The sequence below is a fragment of the Hydra viridissima genome, unplaced genomic scaffold (assembly GCF_058129835.1).
Source record: "Hydra viridissima isolate aposymbiotic clone 2 unplaced genomic scaffold, HvirCarnegie_v1 scaffold_2, whole genome shotgun sequence".
Taxonomy (NCBI): domain Eukaryota; kingdom Metazoa; phylum Cnidaria; class Hydrozoa; order Anthoathecata; family Hydridae; genus Hydra; species Hydra viridissima.
In genome coordinates this window covers 12,600,492-12,621,621 of record NW_028324301.1, presented here as the reverse complement: position 1 = coordinate 12,621,621, position 21,130 = coordinate 12,600,492, and the positions used below count along the sequence as shown (strand labels likewise).

Genomic DNA, 21,130 nt, shown 5'->3' with positions numbered 1-21,130 from the left:
TTCAGTTAATACATTGTCTTTTTACATTTTGTTTTGCTTATATTGTTTTATTTATATTATTTATCTAGTTATAGTTGTGCAAACTTTCAACTAAATACCATAAAAAAAAACAAATTTCAAAAAAGAAATGTAGGTAAACCCAATATCCTTATCTTAAATATACATTATAGTTATTTCCAATAATGAATCTTTTTGTGCAACTAGCTAGCACAGTCCTACGCTCATATGTTCTTTATCAAGACGTTCTTTATCAATTTACAAGGCCAGCTAATGAATTTTTTTATTAAACGAATTGTTTCATCATTAAATAGTTATAAGTAATTTTTTCACTGAATTTGCCTTTGTGACATGTCTATATTATAGACATACTACAATCGCAATAACTATCCCAGCCAACATTGACAGACGGGTACCGTACGGGGCCCATACGGGTCCGCAACTGGGTCCCGTGTGGGAAGACTAACGGTATCCCGCCGGATCTTGGCCGCGGTTTCCATATGGGGCCCATATGGGTATGCCCGCTGGGTATCCTGTATGGGTCCCAGTCAAATCCCGTACTTTAAAACCGTAAGGGGCCCATTTGGGTTTGCAACTGGGACCCATATGGGAAACCCATCGGGAACCCGCCGGATCTTGGCCGCGGTTTTCCTCTGGGGCCCATATGGGTATGCCCGCTGGGTATCCTGTATGGGTCCCAGTCAAATCCCGTACTTTAAAACCGTAAGGGGCCCATTTGGGTTTGCAACTGGGACCCATATGGGAAACCCATCGGGAACCCGCCGGATCTTGGCCGCGGTTTTCCTCTGGGGCCTATATGGGTATGTCCGCTGGGTAACCCGTATAGTTCCCACAAAGTTTGCCAATTTCAAATCTTGCAAATCTACGTTTATAATTTACAGATAAAACTGTATAAGATTTGACTATTTGTTTCAAACAAAATAACAATTAAAATTACAATGTCAAAATTGAGAGAATTTTTTACCATTTTTTAATCACGTATCATCTGATTTCACGGTTGTTTCGCGAATTGGAAGCTTTTCCATCGTTTTATTCTCGTTTCGAAGCTTTTTCTTGTTTCAATATAAGCTGTAAAAAATAAAATTTAACTGTTAGTCAGAAATTTTATATGTAACACACCTGGTTTTATTCATTTAATATATTATAAAACTCTCTACTCAACACTCTTAAGATAAAAAATTGTTGTGATAGTAAATGTATAACATTCCTTTAGTTACTGATAAATAAATTATAATTTTATATTGATATTGTATATATTTTTAAATAAGTAAATAAACATATATATATTTACATATAAATATATATATATATATATATATATATATATATATATATATATATATATATATATACACTATAAAATATTATATAAAAATTAAAATTTTCTCCTACAAAAAAACCTTGACAATGGAAGCTATAATATACATAAAAATCTTTATGTAATGTATAAATGACAAATATTTAATTGGAACCTAACATTATAATAGATAACAGTTATTAAAACAAATATTAAAACAATATCTTAATCACTTTTCTCAAAAGGCTTCTCTTGATTATCTCTAAAGGATTGGCTAATTATCAAAAATATTATTAATTTTTTTGAAATTTTAATAATTCATAAATGTACAAGTTTTAAGCCAGTAACATAAACATAAGTGGAGTAACACTAACATAAACATCTTTTGTATGTTAAATTAAAATTATGTAACTTTATATACCTATTTTTTTGGTTTTGATATACTTCATCAACATTTGAGGTACTTCTGCATATCTGTATTACTTTGGAACACTTTAGCCCAGTAATGGTCTACTCTTTTTAATATATTTGTATTTGAATCTAAATACCAGTCTTCTGAAACATTATCTGCTTGGTATAACTTCCATTCATCCTTCACAAATGATACCTAGAAAAAATCAATGAAATAATTTTATTCAAAACACCAGATAATGATTTGCAATCATATAAGTATATATAACTGCATTACTTACATATTAAAACCTAACTAAAATTTGAAACTAAATTGCAAATAATTTTGTCAAAGAACTTCTAGAAAACTTTATTACACTAAAATTAATACCTCCCTCTCATTTACAATGTGTGGCATCATAGCTGCTATTCGCCCAATTGCATTAACAGTCCAAGGTTTAGATCTCATTTGTGGACTCAAACAAGTCAAGTCTTTTAATAGTTGTGAATCAAGAGGAAGTTTCTTTTGTAAGTGTTTAACAATGGCTATATATCCATCTCTCATTTGTTCTAGGCAGATATATCTTTTTTTTTCGCAAGAAAGTTTTTTCACCTAAAAATTAAATATCTTTTATTGAAACACAACAGAAAATTGGAAAGAATAATGACCATATTGTTTTCTATAATGATATATCAAATAATTAATCAAATTAGCAATATATTATAGTATCTCCCAAGTAAAATCTGCAAGTATCAACAACAACAAAATACTAACCTGGTTTTTTGCTTCCTCACCAAAATCCATTTTATTTATTTCAAGATGTATAGTTGAATCTGAGGAATCAATTTTTAAAAGATCTTTAGTAAGTTTTTTGTCAACAGCAGAAGGTTTAAGGAAACGCTTCATCAAAGATATTAAAAGATCTTTTATTTTATAAAATAAGATATGAATAAGTGGTCCTTCATCTTGGAATATCATTAAGTATTTTTCAAACAAGGGTGCAATACCAATAAGGAATTTAATAGACACAAGTAAATCCTATAAAAAAAAAAAAGTAAATAGTTTAATCTTCTTTGAAATCTTCTTTAATCTTATTCTCTTTAAAACATAAAAATTTTAAAAAACAAGGCTAATGTAACTTATTACATTTTAATTTTCCTTTAGACTCTTCTGAATCCTTACAAAACATTTGTTGTTTGTCAGAGTCTTTTTATATTCTTTTTGTTTTGGAATGTATTCCAAAAAATATTTCTTTCTATCTTCCCATCGTAAGAGGACTTTTTGTGTAGCAGAAAGAGTAAGCCATCTAGTATTGACAAATCGAAGAAACAAACTTTCATCTTCAATAAAAATGGACTCTGCTAACTTTTTGAAGTCTTCAATTTTGCATGGTGCATTCTAAATTAATAAAATAATCATACTAATATTTATAGATTATAACCAGGGATGGAAAGTCCCAAGAAAGACTCCAGGGTTTTGAGTCAAAGATTCCCTAGTTTTTCCTGGATTCTTGAGTAATGAGGTGTGAAAAAATGGCTCCAAAAATGTTTAGGAACTTCTGAACTCGATAGAGAAAAAAAATTGGCCTTTAAGAGTTCTAGAATCTATCATTTTTGAACCTGGAGTTCCTACTTACAATAACACATAAGGATTATGTATTATTATAACTAGGGAAATAAAATTACTATTAACAATAAAATCCTTACCTTAAACCATGCATGTAGATCAAATGCTAGCTGCTCTGCATCTTCACCTAGAACCATAATTGCTTTTCGAAATGCATTATGCACTGTGTGCAATGTACAACTTATAAATGGTAACAAAGCATTAAAATCATTGCTACAAAGCTCCTCATTTAACAACTTCCAAATAGCCTTGTTTATGTTAGGACCATCTGTTGAAATATTAAAAAGACGACCCCATGGTAAGTTATATTTTTTATTGTGGAATAAAGATGCTAGCATTTTTTTTACATCTTCAGCTGTTGCTCTCCCAAAGAAAAATGAGGTTAAATATTTTGTGACAACTTGGTTTTCTTCTTCTGACCAAAAACGACATAAAAGATCCATTTGTTTTCTCTGCTGAGTGGTAGTTGTTTCATCAAACATCAAAGTGAAAGCAGCAGGGCTTGAGGTTATACTGGTACAAAGTCGTTTCTCTAATAATGGTCCAAGACCATCTTGAAAAATATATGAAGCTTTTTGGCGACTCATTGTAAAACCCTGACAAATCTTACTATCTGGAAACATCCTTTGAAATAGAGCTGATGTATTGTCACAATGTCTTAAAGCAAGATCATTCTCAGCAACTTTAAATAGCCACATGGCTTCTGCAGCTGAACTTTTATCATTAGTAGAATATTCTAATGTAACAATTTTTTTTTCTCCTGTAGAGTTTGTTTTTGAATCTATATAAAAATGGCGAGCTGTATTTGAAAACCTAATATCAGACACTGATTTATGTTTTGGTTTAGAAGAATGTTGAAAAAGAGCTTGAAAACCAACTAAGCTATATTTTAACTCACTTAAACATAGTTTACAAACAGCATATTATGAGTTCTTTTTCTCAGCCCATAATTTGATTTTGACTTGATTCATGTCTAACTTTTCCAACCACACATCAGTCCATTTAACCATTATGTATGGGTTTTATACAAAAAATTACAGGTTTAACTGAGTAACTTCACTAAAACTTTACACTTACTGCTTTCTGGTTTACTTAAAAGCTAACTTTTCACTTCTATTTCTTGACAAAGTAAATATTAATGTAAAAATAAAATATCAGAACACAACCATTAAAAAATTATGATACTTAAAAGAATATTATCCCACCTAATAGTATTGATTTTTTAAAAAAACTTGTTATATAGTAAACAAAGTACACAATTCCAGAAATTATAATAATTAAATGAAAATCATCTCACATCTTTATTAGACATTCTAATACTGAACATTTTTTTGTAAAATATCTCAACAATGAGGAAAACTAAAGCTTTAAAAGGTACAAAGTAACAAAAAAAAAAAGAAAAAAAATGACAAAATTAAAAATTGAAAAAAAAAAAAGAAAAATGACATAACAAAAAAGACCAATAAAAAAATGAAAAAAATGAAAAAAATGAAAACTTGACAGCCTGCACTATCCCATAATAACTTTTTCATCTAAACAAGAAGAACTATTAATTACTATTAGTTAATTAATTCCAGTTATACTATTACAGCTTGAAGAACCATAACCTTATTTTCTCTTCACTTACTTTGAAATTATAGAAAATAATTTCATTTTTGCAAACTTCGTTTGCGATTTGAGTCTGATCATTTTCTGGCGTGATATCGCCAGAAATTTACTTCAGATTAAAGAAAGAAACAGTAGAAACACCAAGTTTTATAAAACGAAACAAAATACAGAAGGAAATTTTTTCATTATTTATTTGAACAAGATACAGATCGATGGCTCCGCGCAAAATCGGACTATCTGCAATCTCCGCGGAAAACAAATTTGGCATATCTGCAATCTCCGCCAAAAACAAAATTGGCATATCTGCAATCTCCGCGTAAAACAAAATTGGACTATCTGCATTTTTGCCAGATACATTTTTGGACTATCTGCGTTTTTCGGGTGCATAAATTTTTGGTGGTGTTTCTTTAAATATTTGAAGTTTTTTATAAAATTCTACAATTTTTTAAATAATAGCGATTATTTAAACATTTATTAATAGCGATTATTTAAACACAAAACCTTGATCATAACTTGATTAAGTTTGTGAGTAATCAAGTAGTTTTAGTTAAGATAAATATGTTAAAAATAACTTATGTTATTGTTAATAATAATATAGCATATGTAACAAAACATTGCTATGTTACATACTAATTGCTAAATTCGTCATACATACTTTGTCAATTTTATTTAGCCTTGTTGTTGTGACTAATAAGTTTAGATCAAATTAAATTCTTGTTATGTTATGTTGCAATGTTGCTAAGTGGTCTTTATACACAAGATCTGCATATAAATATATACAGGATGTCTGCGAAATCAGGGAAATGCCAGGGAATTCGGATATCTTCAAAATAATCAGGGGATTATCAGAGAAATTAGGTTAAATTTTAGAAAAATCAGGAAAGATGAGTCTTTATCAAACTTATATAACTTAAATAAGTTGTATATAGTTCACGTAATCTAAAAGTTTATTTGGCAGATAGTTTTATGAACTTCTCTTGATATATTTAATGTGGGTTGTATTATTGTTTATATTTTTGCAGTTGAAGAGCATTTTTCTAAACGATAAATAGGTAAATATCAGGGAAAAGCTAGGGAAATCCAACTTATAATATTGGCAGACACCCTGTGTATATATATATATATATATATATATATATATATATATATATATATATATATATATATATATATATATATATATAAACTATGTTAGTGTATTCTATAAATAGAGTGCTCAATGGTCTTAAAGAGCAGAGCAGTTATAAATTAGTAAAAACACTTATCTAATTTTTTCTTCCACAACTTGTTTCACCATCAATAAGTAATCAGGAAGGTTAACGAATTAATCATTAGTTAACATGTTATATATTAACCTTATATATTTATAAACTTATCTTTCACCATCACTAGGTTCATCAGACTTCCTGATGAACCTACTGATGGTAAAACAAGCTGTCAAAGAAAAAATTAGATAAGTATTTTTGCTAATTTATATATATATATATATATATATATATATATATATATATATATATATATATATATATATATATATATATATATATATATATATATACACATATCACAATAATTTTGTGTATATATAAATATATGTATGTATATATATATACTATACGTGTATATATAAATATATGTATGTATATATATAAATAATGTATATATATATATATATATACATACATATATTTATATATACACATATATATACACACGCATTTATAAATAAATATATATATATATATATATATATATATATATATATATATATATATATATATACATATATATATATATATATATTGTAACCTAGATCGTAACTAACAAAATTATTGTTATTAACCTATTTTTGTTCATTAAGCAATCAAACTATGTGGAGTTTTCTTTGTTGTCTACTTAAAACCATTCTTTTTTGGAGATGCCACTTAACTGAACACAAACTAGTTAAAAACTCATGCATGAGTATTAAACATTATGGTTTCCAACTTTTCTTAAACTTGGTTTATCAATAATTAGGATCAAAATCAAACTGAACCTAAGGTTCAGTTGGATTTGAGCTCTAAACCATTAAACATTGGTTTAATCAGATGTCACCTCAACTGCAGTGATGATCAAACAATTTTGGTCCAATTATATTTGATAATTTTTTTATATCCAAGACTTTGGGATGTAATGATATATAAAAAAGGGTTGTAATTTTTTTACTATGATAGTAATAACTATGATACAATCAAAAATAGCTGTATTTTTTCTATAAAAGAATAATTACAAAATAACAAAAAACTGCTGTTTTAAATAAACATATCCTTAACTTGCACATTGATCTGAATATCAGGCTTTTATTACTTTTACAGTATACCCAAGATAATAAATTATCACATTTGTAATAGACAATATTAATTACTTGAATTTAAATTATAGTCACATTTAGGTAACTTTTAACTTTAGAAATTATAATTTAACATACAAACACAACTTATCTAAAAACATCTATAATTTTGTAGTCCTAACATATTTTTAAGATCTAACATATTTTATTTGACGATAGCAATTATACATTTGAATTAATTAATTTTGTAAGCTAAACAAACCAACTTGTTATTTTCACATTTAACCAAAACATGACTGACTGCTATATGCTATATAGTATACCTATATAGTATAGATAACACAGTAACACTACTTTTTTTTTTTCTGTTGAAATTAGACAAACTTGAAAAACACCAAACAATGTTTCGAATAAGCCTCGTAAAACTGTAAAACGTTTTCTTAATCCAGCAGCATTTTAATTTCAAATTAAATTTGAATACATAAAATTGGTTTTGCGATCAGCTACACTTTGATCAATTCATGATGTGTACACGCTTACTAAGTTCAGACTTGAGATTAAAGTAGATGCAGACTGTTCTTATTTTAGCCGCTAAAATGATGTTCTAAAAATATTGTAAATTTTTCATTTGCATTAACATACCATATGTTATATAACTATTCTAAAATAATTACTAAACAAAATCAAATGTGGCAAGTGAAACTTTGTGTTAAAACTTAAACAGATTTATATCTCAGGAATAGATGGAAAATAATGCAATTACTGTCTTCTTATTAACAACTTATTTCATGAGATCTGCCATTTGTAGTGAAATCACATTTTGACAAGGCGCATAATTTCATGCAATAAAAACTTTGAACGCCCGGAGAATGCAGATAGTTCAAAAATAAAGCTGGCGGAAAATGCAGATAGTCCAATTTTGTTTTACGCAGAGATTGCAGATATGCCAATTTTGTTTTTGGCGGAGATTGCAGATAGTCCGATTTTGCGCGGAGCCATCGATATACGAAAGATCGCCGTGTATACAATGTTACATTGTGCTGTTTACACTGACCCGGGTACAAAAGAAAGTCACTCTTTAAAGAAAAGTTACCGGATCATACAGAAGAGAGGGATATCATAGCAAATTATAGCACAGGGAATATCAGCAAATCCAACTGCAGGCACTAATAGATACTACAGTATCATTTAGAGTTGTTATGGAAATGACTAAAAGATATTTTTGAAAAACGTGTTAGTAAAAATTTACTGATTAATTTTGTGAACTTGTTTATCTTTGTACGCTGATAGCTTAGAAAATTTTTTGCCAGACATAGCAAACTCTTTTATTATACTAATTAATTCAATTTATTATACTAGTTAATTGAGAGTGCGGTATGAGTTAAGCGCATTTTGAATAATATTTTTGCTTCTAAATTGTCATTATGGAATTTATACGTATTTAGCTGTTATCCTTTTGATTACCAAATGCTGTTTGAAGTATCTGTTGGTGTGTTTGGTTTATTTATACTTCTTATTTGCCGAGGAGTGTTCCTTATACTAAAACCATCAAAAAGAAAAAGAGATGTGACATGCATGTCTTGTAAAACAATGGTTGTTGTTGGTTCAGGTGCTAATTTATTTTCACAGCCAAATGTTTAGCTTAATAGTTTAAATATAACTATGATTAGAGTATACATTTATAGATGGAAGCCATTACATTCTCTTTTATTTATGTATGAATTTTTTTGTAACTTTAGTTAAATCTTTCAATTAGCAACTAAGTTTATTACTTCATAAAATATGCAGAGAACAATTACTTCTGCTTTATTAACCATAGAGTAAATGTAAATTTAGTATAGTATTTATTAAATTTAGTTGTAGTATTCTATTAACCAGTTTTTAGCAACCACAAAGATAGTTTTGTCTAGTTTGCTGATATAATTTTAAAATTGATGAAAGATACATAAAGATATAGCAGGTTCACTTTTAATACATGCCAGTTGTTTTAGTCTTATCATTTATGAAAAACAAAAAAAATAAAGTAAATGATTCTCATAATGTTATCCTTGCTCATTGAATCATTTAATAAATTGTAACAATCTTATGAAAAATTAAAAAGACTTTAAATGACTATTAGATTGCCCTAGAAAAGTTAAAAGATTTTTTTTTAATATTTTAAATCTCACCTTCCAAAATGCAACCTTAATGAAGAAGTGAGCAATCAATTAAATTAAAGCTCAATTGGAAGGTCCCAAAAGGCTATAATTTTTCAAATTTGGGTATTTAGATTAATCTATATAACAAAAAATATAGCTAAAAAAAGTTAATGAAATTTAAAAATAGGCTTTTGACTTGATTCAATAAATTCATTATATGAGTTAAAAATAAAGGAAATTTTACATATAAACTAGTTAAAATCTGTATATAACAAGTAAGTAATTAACTATATAACTCTTAAACTAATTCTCTATATCCAGTCATCAGTCATGGTTTACTATCAGAATCACTGTAAAGTCATATAATGCTGTACAAACTACTGGAATTTGATTCTCAATATATTTTCTACAATATATCATTATTCTCATCAATGATATATTGTAGAAAAAGTATTGAAGAAAAAAACTACAGTTAATTTTAACCAAGGTTGAAGAAATTTCCTTTCAGTGTCCTAGATTTGTTTGTCTCTTATAAACTCTTTAAAACTTTAAACATCAAATTTAATTTTCTTACTTTCTGATAAATACACAATTTATTTAGAAAACTATATATAGAAAATCTGCTTTTCTTTTCTTTTTTAATGCTGTTCTTTTAAGTTAACAAAATCTGTTTCTTTCACTTTAGTATTTTGTTGTTTACTATTCATTTCACTCCTTTCCACTTAGATTAGATTTCTTTCTGGTAACATTTAGTTGTTTTTCATCATCATCACAAAAGAAAACTACACTGTATGGTCATTTCACAAAAATCTTTTTTGGTGCACAATCTTTTGGATCTTTCTAACATGTGTTTTGTCAAATCAATTTCTTCCATTATTTTGGTTGAATAAGATAATTAAGCACTAAATTCAGCAGATTCATTTTTTCAGGCTCAAAAATGCTTTCAATTATTCAATGAGTTTAGCATAGATTCATGGCTTTTATCTTTGAGATTATATCAGGAAGATCAAAGATCTCTAACATGTGGAATTGATAAAGTATCAATCCAGGAATAATAAAAAAAATAAACAGAATCAGAAAGAATATAGTACAATAGACACTAGACAAACTTTTTGACATACTTTACTTTAACAAATGCATCAAGAATGATAATGACTGTGAGTCTCTCAGATTGCAATAGGGTCTGACAAATAATTTCTTAGAGAGAGAGATGGAGTTCAATAGACAGAGTTAGCGAAAATGTAAAATACAGGATGTTGAGGCCTGTACTTTTAAATAGCCATATAAATGTTTGTTTCTTCTTTCTTAAACACAACATTTAGGAGAAGCTTTGAGATAATCATATGACTTCATAAGAGAATCACATGGTTCATCTAAGTTTTCTGTCCTTTATCCAATTTATTCAAAGATGTTTGACACCAGTTGCAAAATGTTCAGCAATTTAGTTAAATGATTCAATAAGTTATTGGATAATTCTTTATTTGGGTACTTATAGATATAAGGCCTTGACATAATATTTTTAATTCAGAATTATGTAACTAGATTATCAAGGTTTCTAAAATTGTAATTTATTACTTGTAAATATTTTTTTAGTCTGGACTTTTCCATTTGCATTTTGATTATAAAGATGTAAATTGAAATAATCTACAGATGATCATACAGCTGTAATTCTATTTTAATAAAGGTGGCCATACAGCTGAGATGATGAGCCTTATGGATAGCTTATCAAGGAAATATTATCCACGTGTGTATATCCTTGCTGAAAGTGATGAACAAAGTTTAAATAAAATAGCTGAATATGAGCAGAAAAATTTTAATGCCAAGGTTATTTTATAATTTTTTTTTTTTTTTTCATTCAAAACTTATATCAATTAGTGCCTCAACTATTTGTATAAAATTCAATTATATTGATTAGTCCTTCAATGATTTATACAACTTTCAAATTAGTTGTGAAAACTGAATTTGAAAGGTTTTTTTCTTTCAGCCTTGTGTTGAACGAGTGTATCGTAGTCGAGAAGTTAATCAGTCTTGGATTACAACATTGTTCACTAGTCTATGTGGCTGCTATCAAGCTCTTCATGTTGTTCTGAGGCATTCACCAGATTTAGTAAGTGCTATAAAATGGTCTTGAAATCATTAATGGTTATTTTTCTTGCATAAAAAGTATTCTGAATTTTAAAAAAGTATAGTGAGTTGCTTAAAAATTAAAGTTACATATTGAAATGTTCTTATTTTAGAGTTTGTTTTGACTTGACAAAAGTGGATTTTTTTTTTTAATTGTTAGTTTCTTTTTATTTCTCTTTTTTTACATATAAATTGAGCATGGAACTGTTTTTCTAGGAAAGAAAAAATGTTTGAGGCATTGCAGGGCTAAGTGATCTGTGCCCAAAATTTTTTTTTTGGAAATCAAAAAAACTATCCCATATCCTCAAGAAAAAGTACATTTATATTAAATTTTTGTTAGACAAAAAGGATGAGACTGACCATATTTTTAAAAATATTCAAGATAATATAAAAAATGTTTTAGAAATAAAAAATGACAGAAATTATTTATGTCCATATTTGTTAACACTAAAGTCCAACAGTTTAGGCATCTAAACTTTTTTATAAATAAATCTTATTTTTTCATCCAAATGCTGCATCATGGCCTGGAGGTCCTTCCTCTTTGTCTCTTTAATTAGTGCCACATCTGGTAGATGTTCAATTTCTACATTTATAATTTTTTCAATTTGTACTCCTTGTTTAAAAACTCAACATGATTGAAATGGTAATAAGCTACTAAAGTTTTTCTTAAAATAGACAATTCCTTTGCTGTCTTTTGTCACTTAAAACCAGGCAACCTGGCACATTCCTAACTTAGATGTATCAAAAAATGTAGCTGAGCAGTGTTTTTAACCATTTACATGTCATAAAAAGTATACTTGAACTTTTTTACTCCTCTGCATTTGTCTTTAAATGTGGTTAAACCAGCTTTTTTTTTTTTTTTTTTTTAATAACAAGTGGTCATCTTTTGGGGACTAATAGCAAAAATGTCTAGAAATGTTTTTTTCATACCCTTTTGAGGTCTCTTTGTTTTACTGGTTTCGTGTACATCTCTGCTTATTCTTTTTTCACTTTCTATTTTTCTCTTACATTTGTTTTTTAAATTTTCAATGGTAAATAAAAACACAAAGCAAAGTGTGAAATAAGAATAACATTTTAAATGATAAGAATAATAACTAATTGTATCAACAATAGACTAATAAATTGTATAATGTAAACAATGCATGTCTAATAATTATAGTAAAATATGAGATTTCTTGAAAAAAAAAATTAATGATAAAACACCAGTAGGTAACTAGTTTTATTAAGATAAAATTTGAACATGGTTCATATTTTGCTAGCAATTAAGTATTGTTTTTTCTGAATACCTCCCAATCCTGTGAGGTTACATTGGATAGTTCCAAATTTTAGTCACATGATGCTAAATATTGAAAATCAACTTTCATAATACAACATCATGGAATTCATTTTACATTTAAAGTTGAAAGTTATGTGAGTACATGGCTGTAGGAGACTTCTTTAATCTTCAAGTCTAATAGCTCAGCTGGTTTCTATTGATAGAATTTAATCCCTCTACTAAATTACTTAGCTGAGTGGTAGGAGCACTCTTAAAGACTACTTACTCTCCTTTAGATTTATTATCATGGAATTAGTAGTCTGTACCAATAGATAATCATTAACAGATGGCACAATAAGTAATTCAGATAAAACAGGTTGGAACTTTTACTGTGTTATTTGTTTAGGAAATTAGGCTTAGTCCAGGGTCCTTTTTTTTTACTAATGATTCTAGAAAAATAGAAAGCACAGAAATAATTCCCATAATGGTTTCAACCCATGCTGTTTCTATTACATAACGTATATATCTACAGTTGTTTCAAATTAATAGTTCATTTGCTAAAATGTTTATTTATTTCAAGGTTGAGGATTTTTTAGCTGAAGATAGATCTTAATTCTCTTCATTAATTAAAAATGATATATTATAGATATTGTGCAATGGACCTGGCACTTGTGTTCCTGTATGTTTTATAGCATTTTTATTAAAGGTAATAAAGTTTTTTGTTCTTAGTTTTGTCAAGTTGATAAATGGCATGTAAAAAGCAGCAGTATTAGTATTTTTCATAAATTCCCCTATATTTCAGATAACTTTACAAAGAATTGTAATGTATATTTTGCTTTCAGTTTTTATACGCAAACATGGGAATTTTTATATCTGTACTTGCAAACATGGGAAATATGTGTACTTGTATAGAAACTTAGATATCTGTACTTGCAAACATGGGAATTTTCATATCTGTACTTGCAAACATAAAAACATTTATATTTGTACTTGCAAACATGGGAATTTTTATAGAAATTATTCTATAAGTAGTTTAGGGAATAGAAATTTGATTGCTTCAAAGATAAAAATACCCAAAACTTTGAATGCTCACTACAATAGTATTAATATTAAGGAAAAGAGGCTGATCTTGCCTATTATTTATAATAAAATAAGTTGGATTTAGATTTTCCGTGGTTAAATTACGTCAAATAATTTAACTAAAGAAATGTTTAGAAAAAAATTTTATGGGCTTTGTATTTTTTATTTGTTATTTTGATGTGCATGTTCCCTACATATGTTGGAATGATTAACCATTTTGTCTTTTTAGTTTGTTTTTGGCATATATAAAGATTAAGCATGTTTTGATGTGCTTTTTTGCAATAAAAAAAAATGGTTCAAAGAATCTTTAGTAAATTTTGTGTGAAAAATAAAATTAAGTGTTCTAACACTTAAAATGTTGAGCATTCAACCGGAGCACTTGATGGAAGAGGTGTATTAAGTTTTTTTAAGATTTTTAATATTGCTGGGTATACTAATAATGCAGTAAACTCTTTTGACTGTGATTTTAAATATAATTCCAATTCCTCAATAGCAGAACTTGTAATTAAGTTGCTTTCCACTGGTAAACAGAAAAAATCTTCTTTAGATGTACCTGTTGCTATATGCGAAGAGGATTTGATTTCACAAGCTGTAGAACTAAGATCCACATTTTCAAAGACTTCTTCTGTGAAACATTTGACACCATCAAGCCATAATAATTTAAAACCTGGTATTTTTTTTCCCAAATAGTACTAAATCAAGTTTAAATTAGCGTTCTTACTATGTTGACAAGTGGATCACAAAGGTTCATATTTTCTGTTGCAAAATAATTAATTTTTTATCCAAAGCATAAAGTGTCAGTAGCAATTACCCCAATAACATTGATTCTTCTCCTTGTAAAAAGTCTAAAGATTGGCCAAGCATTACTTCACAGTATTCATGAGTTAATTGAATTTCTTGATTTGTGAATCTTAAAATGAATCTTAAATGAACAGTATAATGTATTTTGCAGAAATCCATTATATTGTTGATTTTGTTATGTCCATTAGAGTCAAAAAAAATATTTTTATTTTAAAATAAGCTATCATAGGTACAGCTCTATCTTGTTTAGTTTGGTGTTTTTAAATAAATCTCTAATGTATTGTGAATTTTTTCAGCAACTCTATTCGATATATTTTGTTTACTCCATAATTATGAACACTTGCCCATTGCTTTCCTATAAATTTTCTTAAAACTAGTTTCCGAAGTCTGTACCAATTTCTCAACATCATTTTTTGCTATTAAATCTAGCGTATGACTAGCACATCTAAAATGTTGTGGTAACTGAACAAATAAGTTATTCTCTTCTTGTTCATGACTACTTTTGTCCAAAATTTCATACAAATTTATACAGCTATTCACAAAAGTTTAAACGATTGCAGAATTTTTATCAAGTATGTTTGGTTTTTGTTTAAGAAAGAAAAACTGTAAAATGATATCGACTTAACTTTTTTTATTTATTAAAGAAAAAGTAATTAGCTTTAAAATGAATATGAACATGTTATAAAAATTTTAATATTTAGTTAGAAAAAAGCTATTACAAAAAATCTTATAGGAAAAATAAGAAGCACAAAAGTTTAAACGAATTGCAACATTTGAACAAAAAATGAAAAAAAAAGCCAAATTAATATTTGAAGTGTCCTCCTTTGTTTTTATAGCAAAGATAGACTCGTTTTTGCATTGATTCAACTAATTTCATGCACATCACGCGAGGTACCTTCAGCCAGTACTCATTCAAAAGTTGCTTTAAATGCTGAGTTGATTGAATTTCATGGTATGTCAGTTGATTGTCGATCCAAGACCAAATATTTTTGATTGGGTTGAGATCTGGTGATCTAGGGCACCAGGGCATCACATTGAACTTTTTTTCAAAAAAGATTCTTTGATTGAGTGTGCTGTATGAGATGAAGTCCCGTCTTGTTGAAAGATGAATTGCTTGCTTCTGCCATACAAGTGTCTGATTGATGGAACTAAACACGTTTCCAATGTGTTCTTGTAGTTGTATTGATTAATTCGGCCTTCATACAGCTCACAGAAGCCTATACCTTTGTGAGAAAAACATCCCCAGATGCCAACCGAACCTCCACCGCCTTGTCGACGATGTTGCAAAAACCTGTCTGAATATTTCTCTGTTGCAAATCTTTTGACATTGATTCTTCCCTTGTGGTTTACAACTTGAAAGTTAGCTTCATCACTCCAAATAACTTTTGCCCACTGTTCTACAGACCAGTCCAGCCTTTCTTTGGACCACACTCGTCGTTTACGTTTATCAGTGATTGAAAGAATAGGTTTTTTAGCAGCTATGTACGTTCCAATACCTTTGTCCGACAATGTTCGTCTCACGAGCTCTCTGCTATCTTTTGGATTATTTTTTGACTCATTGAAGATTTGTGCTAGCTTTTTTGTAGCTGAGTCTGGGGTTTTCTCTGCTCATTCTGAATATACCATTTTTGTCACGGTTGCTGAGTTTGGATGGTCTCCCAGTACGTGGCATGTCGGAGACGTCCTTGGTAAGTTCCCAGGTTTTGATGGTTTTTCTAACGCAATATTCAGAAATGTTAAGTATTTTGCCTATTTGAACGTTTGTGTGATTTTTTGTCTGCGCCATACCATTAACTTGCCATTTGATGTCACTAGAAAGTGATTTTCGACCCATTTGCACGCAATTGAAATTAATTTGAAATTCACAATATTTTAAGTTGATTTTTAATGAATTAAAAGCTGCCTGATGATGTTGTGATAAATTTTTTGATTGAAAAACTACTCAATTAATTAGCAAATAATTGATCCTAAATAAAATCGTTTAAACTTTTGTGAAACCTCTTAATTTGTATCACCTACCTTTTAATGAAATTTCTGAGTAAACGGTAATGAGTCAAAGCCTACTTTTTTTTATTCTATTAACAAATAACCTATTTACCAAATTGGAAAAATAATTATTTTGATATCTATTTCCGTTTGATTTTTATTCAAGAAAAACCGAAGATTAGATTTGAAAATTCTGCAATCGTTTAAATTTTCGTGAATAGCTGTATTCTCATCACATAAATTGTCATTATCTTCATCATCGCTATCTTCCTCATTCTCTGAATTTTTTGAAATTGGATATGATTTAAAAGCTTTTAAAAAATTAGAACCGTTGTCTGTTGTTGTAGCAACTATCTTGTTTTGTATTTTATAGGTTGTATGAATCTTACACAAAACATTAGCCAAAACAGTATATGTTTGTCTTCCTTTTATGCGACTACATGCTAAAGATACTGAATGACACTGAAGTCTTTTGATCTATCCAATGGTAATTCATCCCAATATAACCTGTTTTACCTTTACTCCAACAGTCAGCTGTGGTTATAACATACATAACATCTCCAAGTGTTGAAGTAATATCTTCAATCATTGATAATTACAGATTATTAATACGTAGTTTTACTACAAATAATCTTCAGGTCTTTAGGAAGGCATAATTTCACCAAATTCACAAATGATGGTCTATCAACTATACTACTGTGATCAAAAAGTAAGGTGAATTTTTTTATAAAATGAAAAATCTTTATTTATTCTTCCAAATCTGTATCGTCCCCCTCAAAATAATCCCCCCGGCCCCAATGCACTTTTGCCAACGTTTTTTCCAGTCTTCGAAGCATGCCGAAAAGTCCTCGGTAGGGATAGCCTTCAATGCGCGTGCCGATTCACGTTGGATCTCTTCAATGGACTCAAAACGATTTCCCCGGAGTGGTCTCTTGAGCTTTGGGAACAGCCAGAAGTCACACGGTGCTAAGTCGGGCGAATACGGTGGTTGTGGAGCAACATGGGTAGAGTTTTTGGCGAAAAACTCACGAAGAACCAGTGCTGTGTGCGAAGGCGCATTATCGTGGTGCAAAATCCAAGAGTTATTGGCCCATAATTCCGGTCTCTTTTTGCGAATAGCTTCGCGCAAACGTCGCATAACGCTTAAATAATATTCCTTGTTGACAGTTTGGCCAGTTGGAAGGAATTCGTAGTGCACGACACCACAATAATCAAAGAAAACAGTCAACATGACCTTGATTTTTGAGCGACTTTGACGTGGTTGCTTCGGTCTCGGCTCGCCTTTTTCACGGTATTCACTCGATTGGTCGGTTGTTTCAGGGTCGTATGTGTAGACCCAAGTCTCATCGCCAGTAATAATTTGTTTGCAGACTTCTTGATAGTCAGAAAGCATTGCTTCACACGTTTTAACGCGACGCTCTTTTTCAAAGAAATTGAGAAATTTCGGCACCAAACGTGATTTGAGTCTTCTGAGGCCCAAATGATCCTTCAAAATCGCTTGCACCGACCCAAATGATATTCCAACCATGTCAACAAGGTCTCGAATGGTTAACCGACGATTTGCAAGCACCAATTCTTTGATTTTGTTGATGTGGCGATCATCAATCGAAGTCGATGGTCGTCCGGAGCGTTCCAAGTCATCAACACGTTCTCGGCCTTCTTTGAAGTCTTTGTACCACTTGTAAACATTTTTTTGAGACATAGTCTCTTCACCGAAGGCCTTTTGCAACATTCGATACGTTTCAGTAGCAGAAATATCATTCCGCAAACAAAATTTAATAGCACTTCTTTGCTCAACAAAATTCGACATCGTGAAAATCGCCGAATGCACTTTTGGTACTTCAGAAACAAGCGTAAACAAAAAAAAATAATTATGAGTTTGACATGTAATTTGGCGCAAATGTTAATGACATTCCTACCAACTTAAAAATAAAAAAGATTGGACGATTCGAATAAGGCAGGAAGTTTAAATTAAAAATTCACCTTACTTTTTGATCACAGTAGTATTTAAAGGTTGTGTTTCACTAACAATAAAATTTATAACAAGTTGATCTAAACTTTTTTGATTTAGTTTAAAATGCTCATTTCTTTTTTTGGTTCTTATTTCTCAAGAGTAGATTGCACCACTCCTTTTTTCACATTCTCTGATGAACTTAATTTTTTTTCAAAAGCAACCATTTTGAATGGGTGAATTCTCTAATAAAAAGAGAAAAATTTTTAATTATTAATTTTTACTAATAAGTAAATCAAATTTGAAACTTCAGCAAATTCAAAAAATTACATTCTTTATTCAATATGGTGTAATTACTGAATCTACATGTTTACCAATATACGCACCTATTCAAGTTACTTTTTTGCATGTATGAGGTACATAGTATGATACTATGCATAATAAGTATCAAAATAATGTATGAAATAAAATACATACTTTTTAATAAGTATGTATTTTATTTCATACATTATTCAAAATAAGTTAACTGAATTAAATTCAAAATAGTAGGAAACACTAACATTTATTTACCTTAGTATGCCGTTTTAGATTAGATGATGTATTTTTAGCTGCACTTATTTCTTTTCCTAAAGGGCCACACAAAACACATTTTGCATTTATGTTATTGCCATTTATTTCATTGAATACAAAAAATGATTTTAAGCCGCTCCAAGGCAAACGTTTATCTAAGAAAAAAGAAAACATTACATAGTGTTATAATGAGTTGCATAGATTTATGACTTAAGTTAAGTTAAGGACGTTAGTTAATAAACTTATTTAAAAATAATAAGCTTATGTCAATGCAATATAAAATATATAAGAAGTAACAGCATATTTATACAAACTTACCACTCACTTCAGTATTATTATTATTACGTGGGCAATTGCTGACATTTTCAATAACTGGAACATTTTAGTTCAGATCTAGTTAGCCACATATACTAATTTTTAAACTATCAGATTTAATTTAAAAATAAGTAAATGTGGCCAATTGAATCGGAACTTGGATTGGATATTATCTAAATACAAATCATTTTGTTTTTGAACTTTAAAAACAACTATTGCAAAAAGTAAAGTTATAAATTTTTAAGGAACTATTATTTTTCGTTCACATTGCTTTAAAAAAAGAATTTGTTCTCTTTCCTCGTTCCGTTATTTTAAAAGGAACCGGTTCCAAGCTTCATTCCTTCACTCGTTCCTTTTGGAATGCGTTCTTCTAAACACTGATGACGTGTATATCTTATCTATGTTTGCATACTTGAATATTTTTCATGTTACTTTTTCAAACTCTTTGCTGAGACTTATTTTTCTGCAACTTGAGTTTTTGTGCAATTTTTAAAAAATAACAAGTATAAAAATCCTAAAAAAATTCTTTTTTCTTAATCAGGATTAAAAGTAAACATTTGAAAAACTTATTATCTCAAATTTATCGAAATGTAGCATTTATTTTACTTTTTACTTAACTTTTTTGTTTCATTTTTATTAATTTATTTTTATTTTTTTATTTTAATTATCTTATTTTTGTTTTTTATTTTGAATATTTTGCTTTTATTTTTTATTTTTAATTTTTTTATTTTTTATAATTATTTTATTTTTTTTTTTAATATTTGATATTTTTTTTAAATTGTATTTAATAATACATTTTTTTATTTTGTTTTTTTTATTGTTTTAGTAGAAAAAATGTAGGAACAAATTTTCATGGTTGTTAATGAACCATCATTTTTGTTTCAGATCGTCTTTTTGATTCGCACGAAAATTGTTTTTGTTGAGAGTATATGTCGTGTCAACTCGCTTTCACTATCCGCAAAGATTTTGTATGTATTTGCTGATCGACTGCTTGTACAATGGTCTGATCTCCTCGATAAATATCCTAGGGCAGATTATATTGGAAGGTTGGTGTAGGATTGTCATTAAATTTTTGCATAAGGTCCTGTAGTGTAATAAAGCATAAGAAATCATGAGTTTTTGAAGTTACTTCAAAAGAAAAAATTAGGTTTGTAAGAATGACCAGATTTAAGTTTGATGTATCAGTTCCATTGGTTAACGTTAGAAAAAACAATCTAAAAGCTTTCTTTTCATCGATGTTGCTATTTATAGAGTTCTAGAAAAGAAATTACGATACCTTGCATACTTCATGTTATTATGTTTCAGCTTCTCTATACATAACGCAGAATTGTCTATTGATAAAAACCATCAAACTTATAACAAGATTTAAATAACAAAATTTTTAACTAATATAAACTTGTCACACCAAAAAAAATTACTGTTTTAAACGTATAAGGAGAACTATTTTAATAAACTTCAGAAAATTCGGTTTATCGTTATGAACTGATTTTAAGAACTGATTTAAGATCTTTATCTTTAAAAATTGATTTTAAGTTTTTATTCATTATCATTTTAAGGTTGTTATTCGTTACCATTTGTTAAAAACCAAAAAACCCAACGCCGATTCTTTTAAATTTACAAACAGAAGTTATATACTTTTTG

At 28.7% G+C, this 21,130-nt stretch overlaps 1 protein-coding gene and 2 pseudogenes across 3 annotated transcripts; 1 reads left to right on the top strand and 2 right to left on the bottom strand.

Moving 5' to 3' along the window:
- Positions 1-910: 910 nt before the first annotated feature.
- LOC149891983 (uncharacterized) lies at positions 911-4,478 on the bottom strand (annotated as a pseudogene). Its single transcript, XR_016449756.1, has 6 exons — positions 3,413-4,478; positions 2,853-3,104; positions 2,481-2,744; positions 2,097-2,318; positions 1,737-1,922; positions 911-1,086 (listed from the first exon to the last, which is right to left on the bottom strand). The product of XR_016449756.1 is annotated as an uncharacterized LOC149891983 (transcript).
- Positions 4,479-8,263: 3,785 nt separating this feature from the next.
- Positions 8,264-20,778, top strand: LOC145195758 (UDP-N-acetylglucosamine transferase subunit ALG14-like). Of its 2 annotated transcripts, none has more exons than XM_090078450.1 (6): positions 8,264-8,502; positions 8,715-8,878; positions 11,092-11,231; positions 11,392-11,514; positions 13,433-13,492; positions 20,375-20,778. In XM_090078450.1, exons 2-6 carry the CDS (start codon positions 8,737-8,739, stop codon positions 20,543-20,545), a joined length of 636 nt encoding a protein of 211 aa, XP_089934576.1. In that variant the 5' UTR covers positions 8,264-8,502; positions 8,715-8,736; the 3' UTR covers positions 20,546-20,778. The 2 variants fall into 2 exon arrangements, with proteins under 2 accessions (XP_089934576.1, XP_089934577.1); XM_090078451.1 differs by having other exon boundaries at positions 8,302-8,502; positions 11,001-11,231.
- On the bottom strand, positions 14,156-18,463 carry LOC149891982 (uncharacterized; annotated as a pseudogene).
- Positions 20,779-21,130: the final 352 nt, after the last annotated feature.

Bases quoted from the DNA above. Each gene is read 5' to 3' on its own strand.
- LOC145195758 (XM_090078450.1), top strand. From the start codon at position 8,737: ATGCTGTTTGAAGTATCTGTTGGTGTGTTTGGTTTATTTATACTTCTT. The intron at 11,232-11,391 runs GTTATTTTATAA...TTTTTCTTTCAG, and splicing joins AGAAAAATTTTAATGCCAAG to CCTTGTGTTGAACGAGTGTA. The intron at 11,515-13,432 runs GTAAGTGCTATA...GATATATTATAG, and splicing joins TGAGGCATTCACCAGATTTA to ATATTGTGCAATGGACCTGG.